Source organism: Diadema setosum, chromosome 15 (genome assembly GCF_964275005.1).
Source record: "Diadema setosum chromosome 15, eeDiaSeto1, whole genome shotgun sequence".
Lineage (NCBI taxonomy): Eukaryota > Metazoa > Echinodermata > Echinoidea > Diadematoida > Diadematidae > Diadema > Diadema setosum.
In genome coordinates, this window is record NC_092699.1 from 13314013 (window position 1) to 13336589 (window position 22577).

A 22577-nucleotide genomic window follows, 5' to 3' on the forward strand; every position below is an offset into this window, starting at 1 on the left:
AGTATGATTTCGTCGGCTTTGTCGAACTTGTAGGCCCTGTTTTCCATAATTGTTATTACATTAATTTCTAACTCATGTTCATAATTTCGCGCAAGCAAAACATGTACACACAAGCCACTTAAATGATCGCCAAAATTTCCTGCTGTCTTTTTTTTTTTTTTTTTGGGGGGGGGGGGGGGGATCTATACTGCAGATTTCGACTTTTGCCGGTCCGTATCGAGTTGGAGGACGCCGGAATCATGAGAGGGGTACCCGCCATTATGTCTCTCGCACTTTGCGCACTGACGCTCCTGGTGCTCGCTTTGACGGGAGTCAAAGCGCAGTACTGCTCCGTCCGCGGCTGCTGCCCCGGTCGCGACGACGAGTGTACGACCCCTTACTTCGACACGCTGTGCTACTGCGACGAGTTCTGCTACTCCACTGCCACCGACTGCTGCCCCGATTTCCGCTACCGCTGCCTACGCGTCCCACCCCCGCAAGAGAGCAGAAGAGGTTCGTACTCTTTCCTTCCAGCATTTCACACTTACCCTGAAACGGAATAAACATTGTTTTTGTTTTGTTTTTCTTTTTTGTTCGTTTTGTTTTGTTTTAATTTGTTTTGTTCTGTTTTTGTTTTTGTTTTTGTTTGTTTGTTTGTTTTGGGGTTTTTTTGGGGGGGGAGGGGGGAGGGCTTCTAGCATGTTAATTTCAATTTCAATTTCAATTTATCTTCATATTTCTCGATGAAAAAATACATCAAATATAACAAAATCAAATGAAATACATAATATCAAGCTGGTGACATATATAAAATATTGCAAATACATAAAACATATAGTGGTCGATCTATAAGGTTTGGAATCTGTGAATGAATGTTACAGAAATATGAAGGAACCTACTTAAAAGCGACCTTGTTGAGCGTAGGTCCCAATTAAAATCGAGTTAAAGATTAAGATGGGGAGCACGGGTACAACAATGACCGAAACATAGAGAAAAAAGTACAATTATACAGTTATATAGCAAATTCTTCTCTAATGCAGATTTGGGGTCGGACAAGCCACATGCTGTAGGCGGATGAACCATTGTCGTTCTGGCAATAATAACAATATGACTCAATATATAATAACAATGATACGGTTTAGAAAGTATTAGAAATTTATACATTGCGTGTATTAAGGAGGGAACACATGCACCTGCAATTCCCCCCCCCCCCCCCCCAAAAAAAAAAAAGACATTCAACAACCAGTTACAGGGAAGAGAAAATTAAAATACCAGCTGTTACCTCGCCCCAACTGTCTTAAAGAAGGAAGAATATACAATAGGTCATAAACACAGTCACAGCTGGTTTAACATGACAACTACCCTGGAGTACAGTACAGCGGGATAGTCCTGTACAGCACAAAACAGATTTCAATGAGCTGAATTAATGCAATTATTCAATGAATACTGTCTTAATTTGCATTTAAAGGATGATAGTGAAAACAACCTGTGAGTTCAGAGGGGAGATCGTTCCAGTATTTCGGTCCCGCATACATAATTGTTTTCATCGCGAAAATTGTTCGAGTACGTGGAAGGTGATAAGCGTCCCGTTGGCGGGTGGGATAATTGTGAACTAAGTAGTTTCTTTTGAACATGGAACGGAATGAATTCATATTGCAATTTAATGAAGTATATTAGCCATGTACTTTCCAGAGCGCAAACGTGAAATTTTGAGCCTTTCCTTAGTTCATAATTATTCAATTTATATTCAAATGTAATGATCTTATGTAGTAATCTCATTCTGCATTTACACCATGTTCCCGGCGGACACGAGCGAGCGTAGTGCAGGACATGAGACATTCGCTGCCCCCCCCCCCCCCCGCCCCACCCTTTGCTTTCTAGTGTTATTCGTTCCAGTCCTCACCCCAATGAACTTTATAGCTATCAGACGCTGTTCTCACGGCGTCTTGTCAAGCTAGACCATCAATATTTTCCGTCTCGTCCCGCTACGGACCGCCTCCAAGTTCTGTTGCTTCTATATACAATAGTGTACGTACCTATTACGTGCAGAAGCATCTTTGTTGCGTTTTGTTGCGTTCATTCCGTTTTATAACGACATACGAGGTTCCTCATTAATAGCACCGGGACTGTCATGGTAAAATTTTTTTGACAGTTTAAAAATCTGACACAGCATCCACGGCAATCACGGCCTGTCACGTTTGCCTATCCTGTCTTGCCGCGTTGCACCACGTCCATCCCGTTTTGTCCACGGTGGCCTGAAACGTGACTGCCATGGCCGCCGGGAACATGGTGTAAACGCAGCATTACGTGTAAAAGAGCGTGCAGCAGCTGGCAGGAAACAAATGGAGAACACATTTTTTACTTAAAGATGTAATGCTCATCTTATCTTCGTTCCTCAACTTGATGTTGATGATAGTCTTCTAGCGTTAGGTATCTGAAGATACATATCTAATCACAGTTCATGATAATTATACCATACGTCCTCTAGCTATTACGTACACCAGCGGCAGGTGTCATACAATGACGAAGTCTTTACCCCCCCCCCCCCCAACCTTCCGCCCCCTTTCACAGATATCTGTATCTCAAATGGGGTGACCTACAATCAAGGAGACACAGTCAAAATCAACTGCAACCGATGGTAAGTGATGATGACTATAGATCTTTAATATTATAATTCTCTGTTGCTTTTTTTTTTTCGGGTGTCACTCAGTAGGTCTAACGTATGGCTCACGCTGGTTTTTTCGGAGAATTTTAAAGAGAGATGAAAGAAACAAAAAATATATATATTACTGACCTCTCTTGGTCATCTCAGTCCTTCTCTTTTCAATTTTTGATACCAATGCAGGGCTCGACACTAACTTTATTTTTCGGTGGCCCGATGGGGCCACCAAAATCGTCATTTCAAATTTTTGGTGGCCCGAGAGAAAAAATTGGTGGCCCGAAAAAAAAAAAAAAAAACATTGATAAAAGTCCATTTTTTTTTTTAAATAAGTCGCACACTCACTGCATGCATTTATGCATTTCCGGCGCAAAGAGTTACGAATTTATTGACACACTTTTCAAAAAATTTTGGTGGCCCCAGGTGGGCCACCAAATTTGCCCTTTTCTGAAATTATGTGGCCCGACTTTCATTTTTGGTGGCCCCGGGCCACCGGGCCACCGTTAGTGTCGAGCCCTGCAATAAGTTTCCAAGGTGTAGATGTTTGTGATTATGCTCTCCCTTTGCTTCACAGTAATTATGTAACAATCGATTGCATGATAGGAGACAACAGACTTCATATGATATCTTTAACGTCAACGATTGTTGAATTCAGTAGTGTTTTGAATTGGGTTTTCTTACAGGAATGTTAATCTCAGCTTTCCAGCACACACACACACACACGACTGCCTTTCAGAACTTCGTGCACATCTGTTTTCAGTTTATTATTGTTCTTGTGTATGTTAGGTAACATCATGTCTTAATTTACACTCGTTGAGTCAACTCCTGTCCTTTGCAGTATGTGTCGTAATCGGGGGACGGCATCGCCGAGTTCGTCTGTGAGGGAAACTCCTGCCTCGTCGAGAGCGACGTCATCAGCGACATCAACTACGGGAACTTTGGGTAGGCTTGCTATTAGCTATAGTCAGATGCGGGATAATTCAATGTCGCTGCCTAATTCGTCTTTCTCTGACATGTACGAATACCAGTGCATGTTTAGAGAATGTGTGACTCTTCATTGTTTGATTATATTTCATCCCATTTCACATCTGTCGAGTCTTGAGAAGTCAAGCTCCATAACCACTCCTATTGATATGCCAGCTGTTTGGTTTGTTTGCTTATCTGTTTGTTTATTATGTTTGTTTGGTAATGTTGGTGCGTCTGGGGTTTTTTTATTGTTTTGTTTTGCTTTGTTGTTTGTTCGAGGGTTTTATTGATTGTTTGTTTATTTATTCTGTCCTTTTCCCTGCTGGAAAAAAATACAATGTCCCACATTGTGAAGCACAATGTGAAACACAGTGTAAAAATATTGTGAACACAGTGTGAAATCTCTCCACAATGTTCAATTCGAGCGTTTTAGCATTGTGAACACATTGTGAATCCTCAATTCACAGTGTGAAACAGAACGTCACTATGTAATCTCTCTGTGAAAAACAACACCACAGTGTGAAATCATTTTCACACTCTGAAATTTGAGCGTTTTCACGTAGACGAATATATGTGAAAACACTGTGTACACACTGTGGGACGCTGTGTTCCTTGCAGCATGTTGACAGTTAACTACGTTGCTACTGGTACTTTATATTTTGATGCCGGATGTTGCCTAGTAACATTGCAACTCCCTGTCTGTCTACCCGTCCGCTTCCCCTCTCACCTCTATCTCTCCCTCCCTCTCTCACTCTCTCTCTCTCACACACACTCACACTTTATCTATCTCTCTATACATATCTCTCTCTCCCTCTTTCTTTCTATTTTTGTATTCTCTCTGTCTGTCCCTCTTCTTCAGATGGCGCGCCAGTAACTACTCCTTTCTCTGGGGACTCACGCAGAAGGATGGAGTACGACACCGCCTGGGTACCTTCTCTCCCGAGGCTGCCTTCGCTTCCATGATCAATGTCGAGTTCGATGGCGAAAGCGGGGCCCTGCCGCCGTCATTCGATGCCAGGGATCGCTGGGGTGGCCTCATAGGCGAAGTGATGGATCAAGGAAACTGTGGAAGCTCCTGGGCGATATCCACTACGAGTGAGTCGAATTATACGTACTAAAACCCCCACCCCACCTCTTTCATCTAACTGCCCATCTCAATTTACTTGTAGAGTCTTGTACACGCGTGTGTGTGTGTGTGTGTGTGTGTGTGTCTGGGTGTGTGTGTTTTGAATACATTATGGAACTTCTTTATTCACCATAACTTATTCCTTTGAATACATAATTGAACCCCCTTATTCAATATTGTAGTGTAGGATTGTGACGTAAGTGGTTATAACCCTTGGACTGCATGGGGATAAGGGGGTAGGTTTGTATTAGGCTATATTTTGTGTATGCGTGTGCGTGTGTGTGTGCGCGCGTGTGATTTCGTGAACAAATTCAAGATGTATCTTAAGATTTTTGTGTCACTCGACTGATTATGTTTTGTTTCGATTTTTTCTTATTTTTTTTTCTTTGTGGTCTCTATTTACTGCTAATTGCATATTGTTTGTATAATTTCAAGATAAATATTTTGTTATGTGCAAATAAAGATTATTGGGGGGGGGGGGGGGAAAGAGGTGTGTGTGTGTGTGTGTGAGTGTGTTTGCATGTATTTTTACGTGATTACCGAAGGAAGCACTTCGGTGCTTTTGAGAAAGCAGCTACATAGGACAGATCGCGTTAGTTGCATGCCTCCTCCGAAAAGACCAGGCAATTAATAGGGAAGTATACAGGACGCTATACACCAGCAGAGTCCATGGCCTTTTCCACCGAGCCACAATCCCTGCTGGCGAAAACACAGTGTCCCACAGTGCGAAAATTAATGTGTTAAACACAGTGTGATATATCGTGGACACAGTGTTAAATCTCTTCACTTCGTTAAATTCGAGCGTTTTAATATTGTGAACACATTGAGAATCAACAATTCACAGTATGAAACAAGCATTACTCTGAGAACACTCTGTAAAAAAAAAAACACACATTACAGTGCGTGAGATAATTTCACATTGTTAAATTCGAGCGTTTTCACATAGTCGAATATGTGAACATTATTGAGAACACACAGTGGGACACTGTGTTCTTTCCAGCAGGGATGGCTCATGTACGTTCCAAACACAGCAGAGAGTAGTCTGGCTTCCAGACCATCTGCTGTACTATTTTTGCTTCCCAGAATATTAACTCCCTCTATAACGACTACAAGAGAAGTAGCAGAGTAAGCTCGCCGGAGTCCATCGATTTTGTACTGGATGATATAGCAAAAGCGTCCTCGTCATGAAATCAGCCACAGTGTCTTATAGTAGGCCTAAATTACGTAGGCCTAGTTCCAAATATTGTGATCCAAATGAAAAAAACAAAACAAAACACAAACGCTTAAGGTATAAGGTGATTACCGGCAGACAGCCCTGCTGGAAAGAACACAGTATCCCACAGTGTGAGAACCACAGTGTGAGCACATTGTGAAATCTCTGCACACTGTTAAATCCGAGCATATTAACAATGTAAACCCCATGAGAGTCGTCAATTCAGTGTGAAACAAAGCATTACTATGTGAACACTCTGTGAAAACCACATCACAGTGTGAAATCATCTTTACACTGTTAAATTCGAGCGTTTTCACATAGTCGACTATGTGAACACACTGTCACACTGTGGGACACTGTGTTCTTTACAGTAGGGCAGTTCCAAGTGAAAAATTTTCTACATCTCTACATTCTCTAAATCGAGAATAAGAAGAGCAAAATGTCGAGAATGAACGTAGCGCGCAATTACACCGTCTCTATACACAAGCCAAATGGGACTATTAAAGATCACTCTTATCCACACAACACACAAGTATGACTGTAGCTCACTGGTAATTTGTACACGTGCACAATAGTACACACACATCGTCTGCAGCGTCTTGCGTTGTTTTCGGTATAGTTGTTTGTTTTTTTTTTTTTGTGTGTGTGTGGCCATCAGGCGGGCGAGTGTCAAATGATGTGTGACGTCACGGAACATCTGCTACATACGAGGATCCGTAATTATTGAGGGATGTGATTTTAGACCTGGAATTTAGACCTGGAAAATATACAGACCATGTTGCATAGTAATCAGTTATCAGGCTTCAAAGTTAGGGAAAGTTTTAAACTTATCAGATTCAATTATGTTGCTTTTCTCTTTCATTCTTTATGTTTGCAAAATAATCATGGAGCACAGTAAATGTGAACTATATTATCAGATAGCACAATGAGGAGAAATAGCCTGGAATTAATCATAACGATACTCATTACATGCAAAATCAAACAAACTCACACAAAAGCGATCAAATCGCCGTTTCACTCACTGCTGTTTGTGTAGGGCCTACTTTCTGCTTGTTGTTCCTCTTCGCCTCCGCCTTTTTATTGTTGTTTTTACTCCGTTTCCCATTTTCCTTTTCTTGTAGCTGTAAAAACATGAAAGGGACTCCAAAATCTCAACAACAGTTCCCTTTGACAATAATACTCGTTTTCCAAACCTTACCGGCACTATTGAGAGCTTGTGCCATTGTTATTTTTACAAGATGAACTTTCAGTAAGCAGGTAAGTTTATGTTGTCCGTGTCAGAGAACGAGAGAGAGAGAGAGAGAGAGAGAGAGAGAGATGGGGGGGGGGGGGGAGGGGCTGGAAAAAGAGAGAGATAGAAAATGCATGGCTTTTTTTTTTATCTGAAAACAATCGTTCCCTGGATCGCAGGTGTGGCATCCGACAGGCTAGCTATTCAGTCGGAGGGAAGGGAGCGTATCCGGTTATCTGCCCAGCATCTGCTCTCCTGCAACCGGGTCCAGGGCCAGCTAGGGTGCGGCGGTGGGAACCTGGATCGCGCCTGGTGGTTTATACGCAGAACGGGGTAACGCGTTTTGTTTTTTGATGTATTGTGATGGAGCTATCCTTAAAGGTCCAGTTTACCTTTGGGAGCAGTGATTTCAAAAATGTTCAAGATATCACATTTGATTCATAAAACATCCTACCATATGAAATATTTGCAATAAAACCTAAAATATAAAGAGATATCAGGTTTTTTCTCAATAAACTGTAACTGTATACGGTTTAGTCTGGAAACATTTTTTATTATAACTATTGTTCACATTTTGTGTATTTAACAACACTTAACATCAATTATATGGATTTAAATTTTGACAGAGGTTGTTTCTATCCGTAACTCACATTTTACAACTATTTAAAGCACTAATGCTGGGTTTTTGTTTCATCTGCAAATGGTAAATTATGCCTTTAATAGGGCTCATTTCTCCATGTTCAGTTTGGCACTGGTTATCAAAATGACTGAACCTTTAATCAGACAGGAGAAATTCTTCTCTGTTATGTGATACTGTATGAAGATTCAGATTCTTTATTAAAGTTGCTAATGGCATTTACGATTTCATCAATGTTTTTTTGACTGCTATCCCCGCCCATTTAGTATAATATACTAAATTATATGATATTTATATTATAAATATCATAAAGTATGATAAGAAAAAATGCAGGACAAAGGATATCCTAACCCCTAACGTTTGGAATGCTGGCTTTAATAGTCTCACTTCAGGATGCTTGTCATAAAAATCGATTTGTTCCAAATAACATGTAGTGATATCAATTGCACTAAGTTTCAGGGGGAATTATTCTTTCCCTTTACGTAATGTTCTGGTGTTTGTGGAAGTCTAGTAATTTCTCCGTGTAGTCAAGTTTGTTACAATGACAGCCAATGATATAGAGCAACTGCCATGCTTTCTCTTCTGGTGTATTCGTCGGGGGAAATTAGGCTCCCATCTCAAGAATGCTACCCCTACCGGAGCGGGATGTCCGAGGCCACCAAGATGGATCAGCTCCCGTGTCGCAAACCTTACGTTTGGAGCCCATGTCCCGAAAGGGGCGTGACGTCGGCCTACCTTCGATCAACGCCCCCATACGTTATCGCCCCAAAGGTAAAATATTTACCCTCCTGTGATGTTACTCCTTTTTTTTTTTCTGTCTTTTCTTTCTTCGCTTTTGCATCAATTTTGGTGTACTACAATATCTTATTATGTCATGTAGCACAAAGGTGCTATTTAGGAAACACAGTTTAATATTCCTTGAAAAAGAGTTTATTGCAGATGCTAGTAGGTGAATAAGAACACCACTGATGAAAGCATAAGTTATTATTAGCTTATTATCACGTCTAGGACCCTAAAGAGGGATAGGCATCTGCTTCAAACTGTCGTGTGGCCAAGACATAGAAAGATTTTTTTTTTCTCCAGTCAAATGTTCGTAAAATGAATGAAAACAAAATCAGAGTTCACATTATTGCATATCCGCAATGTATTAAACTGTGTGAAGTAAAAGTGTCGGTACATGAAGAGTTCTCTCAACTCTTTTAATGATGACTGGTTGGTATTGTTATGTATGATTATGCACTGTTGGCTTGCCATAGTGTGGTTGCTATGACGACGGGCTCCCAATAAATGATGGCTACTAACTGGACGTGTCCGTGTCCATTGTCGTTTGTCACATAGTAAGAACGCAACAAAACTGGCGACGAGGATGGGATATTTGTGACATTCGACTCTCTAAGTTGTAGGGGTGCAGCTAGCACAATGGCGAGTGCAAATTTGGGGCAGAACAGGGTATTTTTGCCACCGTTTAGTTCCAGCTACGACGACACGGAAGACTGGGACTGTTACGTCGAGCGTTTCGAACTTTACCTATTAGCAAATGGGCTCGCGGTGCCTGATGAGCCAGTACAGAGCGCACGCGATCGCACTGAGGAGCGGGACCTAGCATTAGCAAGGCAGGTCACTGCCATGTTCTTACATTCTATCGGACCGAAATACTACAGTCTTGTACGAGACTTAGTAGCACCAGCCACCCCACAATCGAAGTCCTATAACGAACTGAAGATGGTTTTGCGACGTCATTTGAAATCGACGCCCATGGTTGTAGCGGAGCGACGAAAGTTCATCCGTCGTGATCAAGCGCCCGACGAGTCGACGAGTGACTACGTGGTTCAGCTGAAACATTTGAGCTTGAACTGCCAATACGGGGACAAGCTCGATGAACAGCTTCGCGATAGATTCATTAGTGGCATTTCCCACGAGCCAACTTCGCTGAAGTGAATGGAAAAGGCAACGGAAAACCCCAGACTTTCGTTCAGAGAAGCGGTAGACTACGCGCTACAGAGAGAAACAGCAGCGGGAGAGGCCCGTGCTATGCGGAACCAGAGTTCGCGGAATGGCATCGGAGATTACAGCGGCGCTAGACCAGGAACCAGGACCAGCACCACTGTGAACGCGGTCTACGGTAAGCCGCACGGTTCTACAGGCAGCGGTAACCGCGGGAGGAAGGAACAACGTGAGTGCTATCGCTGTGGGAGGAACCATGCACCTGATCAGTGTTGGTTTAAGTCAGCAACTTGCAGATGCTGTCAGAAGAAAGGACACATTGAAAGGAAGTGCCGGAGTAAGCCAAAACCGATGAAAAATCAGAACAAAGAACACACAGACTCTAGATCCAAGACTAAGTCAAAGACTAAAGCAAACGAAGGACAGAAAAGGAAAGGTGGTATTCATAATGTAAAGGAAAGTCATGAATACAATGATATGTCTGGAAACAGTGAGACTGAGAGTGAGCGTGATGGTTCTGACAATGAAAGTGATGTTGAGTACGATCACACTATGTTCAAGTTGAGGACTGAGAGTAGTTCTAGGTCTAGGACTAGATCCAGTTCTAGCGTTAGGTCTGAGAGTGGTGCTATTTTGGCCCCCATTGAGATTGAAGGTAAATTGACACGAATGGAAGTCGATACAGGGTCAAGCGTAAGCATCATACCACTGTCGTACTATGAAAAGCATTTGTCCCACTTGAAAATGGACCAGACTGAGAAGTCGTTTGTGAGTTTCACAGGAGAAACAGTTGAGCCTGTTGGTAAGGTCCAAGTCCAGGTTAGGTATGGAACATACCAAGGTAGACTAGCCCTGTATGTACTGGAATGTACAGAGTACATGTTGCTAGGTCGTGAGTGGTTAGGAGTAATACCACTAGACTGGAAGTCGTTAGTCCAGACAAGTCTTGGTACTAGTACATTGGACCAGAAAGTGAACGTGCATAGGCTAAGCGATCAAGTAGTTCAGAAACACGAGAAGCTATTCGATGGACAGCTAGGTAAATTGTCCTATGCAAAGGCTAGCATAAGGGTGAAAGATGATGCTACACCAGTCAGGACTAAGCCCTACAAAGTCCCGTATGCACTAAAGGCAGGGGTAGAACAAGAACTAGACCGATTGGAGAAGTGTGGTGTACTTACACCAATAGAACACAGTGAATGGAGCACAGGCATAGTGCCTGTCCCTAAGAAAGATGGAACAGTTAGGCTGTGTGGAAACTACAAGTGCACCGTCAACCCAGTGCTTAGTCCAGTGGCACCACCCACCACCCAACATAAATGTCGATGACATTTGTCAAGTCTGAGTGGAGGAGTAACCTTTTCGAAGTTAGACCTAGCCCATGCCTACAATCAAATGGAACTAGATGAAAACTCCAAACAGTACTTAGTACTATCAACACACAAGGGTTTGTTCAAGCAGAATAGACTAGTGTTTGGGATTACCACAGCACCGGCAATTTGGCAGAACGCGATAGATCAGGTTTTGCAAGGATTACCGGGAGTACAGGTGTACCTAGGACGATATTCTCGTTACGGGTAGTTCGCAAGAAGAGCACATGAGAAATTTGGACGCAGTGCTCACGCGCTTAGAGCAACGCGGTCTGAAGCTCAAAAAGGAGAAATGCGAGTTCGAGTGCAACTCTGTGGAGTTTCTAGGACATCGTATAGATGCGCAAGGTGTACACACTGTTGAGGAGAAGGTGAAGCAGATTGTGAATCTCCCTAGACCAACTGATGTGTCGCAGTTACGATCGTACCTAGGGTTGTTGAACTACTATCGCAAGTATGTTCCAAATTTAGCGCACGTGATCGCCCCGCTCACAGATCTTTTGAAATCTGATCGGAAGTTCGTTTGGAGCGAAGAAGCAGAAACTGCATTCATACGCTCGAAAGAACTGCTGCAAGCGTCAGATTGTTTGATCCACTATGATCCACAGTTGCCGATCTCCATCGCAACGGATGCGAGTCCGATAGGCATAGGCGCAGTATTGTCGCACGTACTACCAGACGGAACTGAGAGACCGATACAGTTTGCGTCCAGGTCGCTCACGAAAACGGAAAGAAAATACCCTCAGATCGAGCGAGAAGCGTTAGCAATCATATTCGCGCTTCGCAAGTTCTACATGTACATCTATGGCCGCAGGTTTACGCTTATTACCGATAATAAGCCGCTCACAGCACTGCTAGGCCCGTACAAGAGTTTGCCTACATTAGCAGCGGAACGCATGCAAAGATGGGCTATGTACCTCGCAGGCTTTGATTACGAGATACGCTACCGCACATCAAAGGCCAATGCAAATGCAGACTGCTTTCAAGGCTACCGGACTCAAACGAGAAACGCGAGTCGTGAACCAGGAAATGTTTCGGTTTGTCATGTGGACATGCTACCGACAACACACGAGGAATTGCGTAATGCAACGCGTAAAGACCCGATCTTGTCCAAAGTGCTCAGATATACTTTGGATGGATGGCCAAAGCAGCTACCTACAGAAAAAAGCGAGCTAAAGACATTCTTCACGCGTAGAACAGAAATCACAATCGAGCAAGGCATACTCATGTGGGGAATGCGAATCATCATCCCTCACAAAATGCAGAAGGCAGTCCTGCGGAATTGCATCAAGGACATCTCGGAGTAGTAAAAATGAAATCAATCGCACGAAGCTACGTATGGTGGCCGCACCTCTATTCCCAGATCGAGGAATGCACAAAGCGATGCGAAACATGTCAGGTTGTGCAAAATCAGCCAGCGCAAACACTCTTACATCCATGGATTCCAGCGTCCAAACCGATGGAAAGAATCCATGTGGACTTTGCCGGACCATTCGAAGGTCTCACCTACATGGTCATAGTAGACGCATACTCGAAATGGCCAGAGGTATTCATCATGCCGAGTATCACATCAGAGCGCACCATTGATACTCTCCGAAGCGTATTTGCTAGGTATGGATTACCGCAAATCATCGTAACTGACAACGGAAGTCAGTTCACCTCCGCTGAATTCCAAGAGTTTGTACACATGAACGGCATAAAGCACAAGCGCAGCGCACCGTACCATCCGAGTACAAATGGTCAAGCAGAGCGTTTTGTCCAGACACTCAAACAGTCCATGCGCGCCTCAAGATCTGATGGAGGATCTGCACAAGCGAAGCTAGATAGATTCTTGCTGGCCTACCGCAATGCAGCACATAGTGTCACGGGGGAATCACCTGCTTCACTCTTCATGAAAGGCAGTTGCGCATGAGACTAGATAACTTGCGTCCGAACATCGAACGTCGATATGCTGAACAGCTGCATTACCAGGCATCTCTCAGAGATAAGCGCAGCAAAGCAATCAACATGCGCGAGTTTGCAGTAGGACAATCCATACTCGCTAGGGACTACACAGGAAAGCGTAAATGGGTCCCGGGAGTGGTTGTAGAAAGAGAAGGTCCGCTCATGTACAAAGTACAAGTACAAACAGGAATTTGGAGAAGGCATGTAGATCAGTTGCTTTCTAGATTAGAAACGGAAGAAGACTCACAAGATCAGAGTCAGTTAGGGAACAAAGAGTTTGATCCTACACGAGACCCAGACAGTTCAAGACCCAGCAGGTCTGTCCCAAGGGACACATTTGTCTTGCCTAGGTATGTAGAAGAACATCCATTGGGTTCTCAAAACACACCAGTTATAGAGTACCTGAAACCTTACGTCAACAAGACAACGTAGATACTCAGAGTAAACCTGATGTACAAGGAGCTGAAGTAGAACAGTCTCCTACACAAGTGTTGAGAAGGTCTCAGAGAAAGAGAAAACCACCAGATAGATTTTCTTTCTGAATAGAGGCGTAGAGGAGTTGACACGAAGAAGGATGTTAAATCACAACTCAGTGATTAAGGAATTAATTTTGGTGTTTAAATCACTCAGATGATTGTTGTTCGATGTTAACAGAAACATGTGTTATATTAGCTGGATATAAAGTAATATCCCGAGGTTTTTGTTTAGTTTAGTAGTTTATGTATATACATTATCAGCAACAAACAGATTACAGATGTTTTGTATACAAGCAAAATAAATAACAACGGAATTACAAATGTTTTGAACAAGTATTCTGTGTCAGTTAAATGGACCATACATGTATATCTATTGCTGGAGATATTGAACTGGTTACATATCGCATATCCACTTAACCCCAAAAGTTTGATACAGTAGGAGTTATTCCGAATTTACATAGCAAACTGAGCAGTGAGCTTATAATGTGACATTATTCATAAGGAAACGAATAATGCTATTTACTGGTTGTTTTACTGGTTGTTTAACAGTTTTGTGATAATCAGGATCATTATACATACTGTGAAAAAAAAAAATAACTCACACAACACATGGAAGTTGAAGTTCATGTACTTTATTTTGTATGTTACAGAATATACGATGTGAAATTTACGCATACAATTGCTGGAAAACAGCTTGTTTCGGTTAGTTGTGAACAGTAGCCAAAGACAGAATTTTGTTATTATGCAAAGGATACTTTTTGCACTTTTCGTCAACAAAACAGAAAAGGAACAATGTTGCTCAAATTCAAAGTGACATTTGATTATGATCACACAGTTGTGGGCTATATTTGTAAGTAAGAGACAATCTTTTTTGTGATGTCATGTTCTAATAACATGGTACTGCAGATGTACACAACATTGTATTATGGAAACCCTCGCACCGGATGTCAAAATACATTTTTGGATTGGCAGGGGGGAGAGTTGTTATGTATGATTATGCACTGTTGGCTTGCCATAGTGTGGTTGCTATGACGACGGGCTCCCAATAAATGATGGCTACTAACTGGACGTGTCCGTGTCCATTGTCGTTTGTCACATAGTAAGAACGCAACAGGTATCTGTACGGGAAACACCTTCAAGACACAGTTTTCTGCCTTTATACATACATATATATATATATATATATATGTATATATATATATATATATATATATATATATATATATATATATATATATATATAAACGTAAATTCAATTATGTCACAATCCTATTCATGTTTCCCCCTACAGGAGTCCGACATAATGCAGGAAATCTACAGAAATGGACCTGTTCAAGGTACAGTTCCATATCAAGTTATTACTTAGCGCAGGAAACGAATAATACACTTTACAAATTAGAAACGCGTAAGGCATTTTGAAGTATGTACACTTTAAGGCTAACAATCTTTTATTTTTCTCTTTTTTTTGTTTGTTGTTGTTGTTATTATTATTATTATTATTATTATTATTATTATTATCATCATCATCATTACTATTATAGGTTTTCCCGGCCAATTTCGCACTTTTTTCAGTCCAATTCCTAATTGCTGCATTCAATTTAGCACAATTTAGCCTAGACGGCATGTTCGGTATTTCAATTTTATAATCTTTTCATTCAAATTCATTTTGGAGCATTCAAATTACCTTTTACATCATTCGAATCAGCACTTTCTCAGTTCAAATTCGTAAGACAAGCACCATTTCGCAAATCGTTCATTCAATTTAGCACGATATAGTCACGTGATCACGTAAACGCTGCGCTCGTTCATTCGAATTCATTCTTGGGCATCCAATTTCGCATTTACTGCAGTCAATTTAGCAGACGCGTTTATGCTTTTATTCTGATTTCACCTTTGCAACAGTACTTTCAAAATAAGTGTATGTGTTTATAATGTTCGATTGCATTATTTCATTCACAGATACATTGATCTTAAGTTTGTTTTGTCAATAATTGGAGAAGGAGGTTTCAATTTACATTATTATTTCTTTCATCTACATGTTTCATTATTTTCATTTGGTGGGTGCTAGATTGCGTTAATTATCATTAGGAATAAATAAAAGTTCTTGGATCAGCTCTAGCCATCAATTTGTCAAGGTTATTACCCTCAAATGCTTCTATGATTCTCTCCCTGTCTTCTTGAGAGATACGCCTGTATCTAACTCGTGCTGCTATGACTGGACATAAGAAAGTGAAGTGAATCTATGGTACTGGTGCAAGCATGGCATGTATAGTTCTGATAACATGTATGGAAGAAGAGGGGCGTTACAGAACAACAAACTTGAGTTATTTAGGGTCAAAGATACCTTTACTATATACTTAACAGTGTGTGGATGAAACAAAAATTCACATTTAAATACGTATAAATCACGGTTCTCACCTTTTCAAAATAGAAATAACATTACGCCAATTTGAATGAGCATGTTTGGAATTTGACTGCCCATACGCGAAATTGAATGACTGAAATACCATTTTCCACCAGTGCTGGCGAATTTGAATGACTGAAGAGCACGTGCCAATTTGAATGCCCGTTTTACGAATTCGAAAGGCACATGTGCGAATTTCATTGACCGAAATGCTAAATTGAACGAACTATAGTTGCAATTTTGAATGACAGAATGTGCAGTGACGAGGATTTTCGCTAAATTGAATGAACCTTTTATCAAATGGACTGACAAAAGTGCGAAATTGGCCGGGAAAACCTATATTATTATTATTATTATTATTATTATTATTATTATTATTATTATTATTATTATTATTATTTCTAAACAAAAATCGAGGCATTGTTGCCTCAAAGATAATTGTTACTCCCACAGACTTTACATGTGACATTTCCAGAAAATGGATTATCAATATACGTAATGCAACACTGTCACAGTTGGAGGTTTCTTTCTGTCTGGAAAATAAATGAATAAATAAATGAAAGCAAAGGGGGGGGGGGGGCTCTCAGAATGAATTTTTCACAACAGAATTATATTCGAGAAAGTGAAAGTTCCCAAGTACATTTTGTCGTTATTGTTTATTGTTGTTAAGCTGTTGTTGTCGTGTCGATTTCCCCATTTATTTTTTATCCTTTAACTACAACACACATAATGTATACCGCAAAATTGTTTCCCTCATCATTGTAAGTGAGTTCTGCTGTTGTTGTTGTATCTTATTATTGTTAGTTTTCTATGATGTTAAACCCCTTACTCTTCCCCGGCGAGCTGCCCTTTATAATCGGCTTTATTTCTACTTTCTTGTGCTTTTCAGCGACTTTCAAAGTGAAGAAGGACTTCTTCGTCTACAGGACCGGTGTGTACAGGCACGTTAAATCCACAGTCGCAGGGGACGAGTCCGACCCGACCCAGGCGGGCTGGCTGTCTGTCAAGATAGTGGGTTGGGGCGTCGATGAAACTGACCCGCGTCGACCGATCAAATACTGGGTAACGTGAATTTGCATCCATAATAAATACGATTATTTGCAAATTTAATCTGTCTGTGTTTTGACATTGTTATAGGTAGGCCTACGTATTTTCAGCGAGGTACCTGAACTTCGAACGAAAATTGTTTTTCTGGTCTGTTTATGAAAAGCGAACCACTAAAAAATTAATTTCTAGTACTTAGTACATGTTACATCAGCTTCCCCTACAAAGCAATTCATGGAATTTGTATTCAAACATGACCAGAATGGTTTGTCAATCAACACTCGGGGGAGCATTAATTTCATTGTTTTGTATTAAGTGCATTGACAGACTTTTTCTTTTAACATTGCCAAATACCATGACTTGCTGTCAGGTGGATGTACTGGCAAGCGTCATCTATAGGGATTACATGTATAATTATAACATCACAGATGCTTATCTCAGTGAATATAAACATAGGCGCCGGAAGTGGGGGGGCAGGGGGGCGGCCGCCCCCCCCCCCCCCAATCCAAAAAGTGGGGGGCAAAACGCATTTTTGCCCCCCCAAAAAGCCCCCCCCCCAAAAAAAAAAAATGATAATAATAAAAATAAATGAATAAACAAAGAAAATAAAATAAATATGTATATATATGAATAAAAGGGGAAAAATATGGCTACAAACGGCAGCTTTTGGACTGTAAAATGTCAAAATTTTCAAGCTCGCTCGCTTTGCTCGCTCGCATCCAGCAGTTGAGCCCGGTGCGCCTTCCCCTTAATTTCTAAAGCGAAAAACATAGCTACGACGGCAGTTGTTGGACTCTAGAATGTCAAAATTTTCAAGCTCGCTCGCTTCGCTCGCTCGCATTGAATCGTTATGCCATTCTCCTAATGTTGCTGACAGTAATTGCCAGCAGTTGCGCCCGATGCCCCCCCCCCCCCCTTAATTTCCAAAGCGAAAGGTATAGTTACAAACGGGAGTTTGGGGACTGTAGCATGTCAAAATTTTCAAGCTCGCTCGCTTCGCTCGCTCGCATTGACTCGTTATGCCACTCTCCTAACGTTGCTGCCAGTAATTGCCAGCAGTTGCGCCCGATGCCCCCCCCCCCCCTCCTTAATTTCCAAAGCGAAAGATATAGCTACAAACGGGAGTTTGGGGACTGTAAAATGTCAAAATTCTCAAGCTCGCTCGCTTTGCTCGCTCGCATTGAATCGTTATGCCATTCTAATGTTGCTGCCAGTAATTGCCAGCAGTTGCGCCCGATGCGCCGCCCCATTAATTTCCAAAGTGAAAGATATAGCTACAAACCCCAGTTTTGGAACTGTAGAATATCAAAATTTTCAAGCTCGCTCGCTTCGCTCGCTCGCATTTTATTGTTATGCCATTCACCTTATGTTGCTGACAGTATATAATTTGTCTATCGTTTCACACCGTCATTCCATAATCCATGTAAGGAAAACTTACAATGTTCCTCAATGACTGCGTTGTTGAATGTATCACATTCCGTAATGTATTGTAGTCCCATTATTGCTCACGCACACACGCACAAGCATACAGACCGTCAAAATTACTTTATGGTTCCCCCCATGTTTCGACCCCCCGTAGGCCACTTTACATATATATATATATATATATATATATATATATATAATAGATGTGTGTGCGTGTGTGTGTGTGTGTGTGTGTATGTGTATATTGTGTAACATAAATGCATGGTCTAATCTTGAGCCCCCTCCAATGTTTGCCCCCCCAATCCAAAACTGCTTCCGGCGCGCCTGAATATAAAAACCAACCGGTCTCTCAGTACACATGACCTTTTTCTGCTCATGCGCAGACTGGAACCCCGAACTGACTTATAACTAAAGAGAACCAATAATTCTGCATGGTAAATTCCCACTTTTTTTTTTTTTACTTTTTACTTGTTAGCATTCAATATGGCGATGTCAGGAAACGTCGTAGACGCAACGCTATTCTATGACAACGTCAATGGCATGGCTATTTCAAAAATGAAGACATACTTTAATAATTAATATTTTGATTGGTTTTGCGTTTCGCTTTCTTTTGTTTGTATACATGAGTTAGCATCTCCTCACCGTTCGTCTATTGGGGGACATGATTAAACATCACATATACCAAGTAACTGAACACATGTCACTTGATTCATTTTTCTTTCTTTCTTTGTTTTGTTTTGTTTTGTTTTTTTATTCCTGGTTTCGCCACCTGTATCCGTTCCTTCATAGCTTGTCGCCAACTCCTGGGGGCGCTCTTGGGGTGAGGACGGGATGTTCCGTATCGTTCGAGGGGAAAACGAGAGCGACATTGAGTCCTTTGTGCTCGGAGTCTGGATGCAAGTCCACACGGTGTGACATCATGAACTCTCAGTCACCTGAAACTGACGTCACACTCCCTAAAAATAATAATAATAATAATACTTTAAAGGAATCATACAGAGTTGGTTGAGACGTAACTTCAGGTTTCCAGCACTTTTTGGTGAGATGAGAAACCTCTTTTGAAATATGAAAGAGTATGTAATTCCAAGAGAGATTCAACGTGTATTTGATGGACACTGGTCTTGAAATTTCATTTTCATTTTCATTTCATGGCTGAGATATTCAAAAACAGAGCAATCCTAATAAAAGGTGGGACCCACCTATTATTAGGATTTTACTTTGTTTTTGGATGTCTCAGCCATTCCAAAACCAATTTTCATCATGTAAACTTTGAATCGTATAGTATGCTCTGTATTATTTCATAAGTGGTTTCTTGGTATCTCGCAGAAAGCTAAAAGCCCAATTCTCATCTCCACCAATGCTACACAATCCCTGTGACGTCATTCATTTCAGGAAGAATGGTAATGATGACAGAAGCAACAGAAGCTAAAATCAAAGAAAATAGGTTAAACACCTGTGAATAGACATGTCTAGCCTGAGAACAATGTTTTCTCGTACCCCCTCCCCCCCCCCCAAAAAAAAAAAAAAAAAAATAAGCCATATAACCCTCATCATTCCTTTGAGTCAACCGGATGAGGCTGAAAATTCCTCTGCAAAATGCATCTCATTTGAAGGCTAGATACGCTTTCTTTTAAATCCAGTGGAACTACATTTCTTTCAGCGTAGATCCAGAAAACACCTGATATCTTTAAGTGATATAGCGGAGTTTGAGGAGATAACGCCACTCCCCCCCCCCCCCACCATGGTTTAAACTGAAAATAAGGTGTTCTATAAAACACGACAGACATGTTTCGAGTATTTTTGAACAGGTTATCGCGAATTAGTCATAGGTGTGAATCCTATGAGTTGATATTACTGGGTTTGGTATACTATGCTTAAAAAATGTTCACGTTTGTGTGTGTTTCTACGATCTCTGAGCAAAAACTCTTCTCTTTCTATTTCGCTTCACTTTCTACGAGCATTGTTAACACAAAGATTAACAATGGGTTAACAGTTGAGGGTAATGAAATATGCAGCTTATAGCATCATTCATGTTAGAGCGTGGGTGTATTTTCTGCTGCGTTCGGAGAAAAGTAATCTCAGTGTATGGAATACAGTGTTGTGTTGTAAAGCTAGTCTTTGGCAGTTGATGTACGAGAAACTGAAATGCGCATTGTACTATATTAAGGAAGATGAGAATAGCAGTACTTTTATATTAACCGGAAATGTAAGGCGCATACACATGTACCTTTGTTAAGATGTTAAGATACCTTTTTCCTGTTGTATCTGCGAAGGTGTGTTTTTTTTTTTTGTTGTTGTTGTTGTTTTTTACTGCTGTAAGTGTATACCTACATGCAACTGTATGATTATGCATTTTGTTTATATATCGCTTATGTATCATATTATGTATGTTCATATATCATCAGATTTATCATATATATTTACTGCTTGGAAAGCGTGGGTTATGTAAGTATCGACTACAGTAGACCTGTAAGTACTGAATGGCATCTTGAACTTGAAAAGATTATGAAGCAATTTTCTACAGGTGACATTTGTATAACACGCCGGTATATAATGATGCTGACATATATCTCATAGACCTGAACCATACAGCCGGTAGACGTACGAACTTAATAATATCTTGTTCGATGTTGTATAATTACGTAGTTATTACAATTATATTTTAGTGAAGTTGCCATATATTAGCATGTACATGATAGAGACATGATGTGACACACTATGCTGCATACATTTTCATGTTTTTCCTTTGTCACCCCATTCCAGGTCAAACTTGAAAAATTTGTAAATCTATTTAGAAAGAATGCAGACAATAAATTTGCCCGTTAGACTTTGACTTTTCATGGATACGCAAACATGGCAAAATGTCATTAATGATGATAAGTGTGAGTTTTACATATCGAAGCGTAGAATGAAAAAAAAGGAAGGATTTAGTTATGTGAATCTCTTTCACTTTACTATCATTATCTTTTTGAAATGATAAAATCATGGTGTACTCTTGTCCATTAAATTTCACAGCACTTTTTGAAGAAATCTTCTTCTTTCTTAAGTCATTAATACCTGCATTATTACCATACGGAAACCGCGGAATCACGTTTGACATGATATGGCAAGACATAATCTCGCCGATATTGTGATGGTTCTGAGGGATCTTACACACCAATCCTCAAAAGAAATCTTCAAACTACAAGATTTGTAATTATATGCTTATCTTCTTCTTCTTCTTCTTCTTCTTCTTCTTCTTCTTCTTCTTCTTTCAATAAAGTACAGGCCACCTTGTGGTGTATCAGTGTACTATCTTAAAAGGACTCTACAGTTCTGGTTGAGGTTAGAATTCAGGTTTATAACATTTTTTTTTCGTGAGATAATGAGAAATCTCCTATGAAATATGAAAGACCATGTAATTTCAAGAAGGATTCAACATTAAGATGAAAATTGGCCTTGAAATGGCTGAGATTCCAAAAAAGCGATCCTAATAAAATTGACATTGCCACGACTTCTATTGGGATCTGTTTGTTTGACCTTGTTTTTAGATATCTCAGTCATTTCAAAACCGATTTCCATCAAATAAACTTTTGATTCCTCTTAAAATTGTATGCTCTTTAACACTTCATAGAGTGGTTTCTAAATATCTCGCAAAACGTTACAAGCTGAATCCTCAAATCAACCAGTACTGTACAGTCCCTTTAACCGACTTTCTGTTCGATTTCCAAATTCTGGTGCGATTGTCTATAACAAAGCTGAAAATAAGTAGTAATATTCATGAGGCATTTTCCCTGCAGGCTTTCACGGTTATGGGTCAGATTGTCTTTTAATCATAAATGTTGGTGTGTATGTATACAGCTTATATATATATATATATATATATATGATTTATTTTATAATTATTTATTTTATGATTATATATCTATATACATATGTATATAGATATATAATATATATATGAAGAGTTTGTTTGCAAAAACCGATAAGTCCATTTTTGAAGATTTTGAAGTACGGTCTTTGTCATAAAGTAAAAAATAATACCTTTTAAATGATATATTGGTCACTACGTATAAAGGTATATTTTTGAAGTTATGGTCAAAAGAAGTAAAATTTCTCTTATTATTCTCTTTATTTTTCTTGACCTTTAATCGCAAATATCTCCATTTGGCAAATATGG

At 40.4% G+C, this 22577-nt stretch overlaps 1 protein-coding gene and 1 pseudogene across 1 annotated transcript; both read left to right on the forward strand.

The window, feature by feature from the left end:
• Window positions 1-260: 260 nt before the first annotated feature.
• LOC140238548 (uncharacterized peptidase C1-like protein F26E4.3) lies at window positions 261-19333 on the forward strand. Its single transcript, XM_072318450.1, has 8 exons — window positions 261-492; window positions 3487-3580; window positions 4464-4699; window positions 7354-7507; window positions 8420-8582; window positions 14837-14882; window positions 16839-17011; window positions 19208-19333. The coding sequence occupies exons 1-8, from the start codon at window positions 261-263 to the stop codon at window positions 19331-19333; spliced, it is 1224 nt and encodes a 407-aa protein (XP_072174551.1).
• On the forward strand, window positions 9153-11084 carry LOC140239102 (uncharacterized; annotated as a pseudogene).
• Window positions 19334-22577: the final 3244 nt, after the last annotated feature.

Excerpts from the sequence above, each read along its gene's own strand:
- LOC140238548 (XM_072318450.1), top strand. The coding sequence starts at position 261 with ATGTCTCTCGCACTTTGCGCACTGACGCTCCTGGTGCTCGCTTTGACG. Across the intron at positions 493-3,486 it reads CCCGCAAGAGAGCAGAAGAG|AATCGGGGGACGGCATCGCC; the intron begins GTTCGTACTCTT and ends AGTATGTGTCGT. Across the intron at positions 14,883-16,838 it reads CAGAAATGGACCTGTTCAAG|CGACTTTCAAAGTGAAGAAG; the intron begins GTACAGTTCCAT and ends TGTGCTTTTCAG.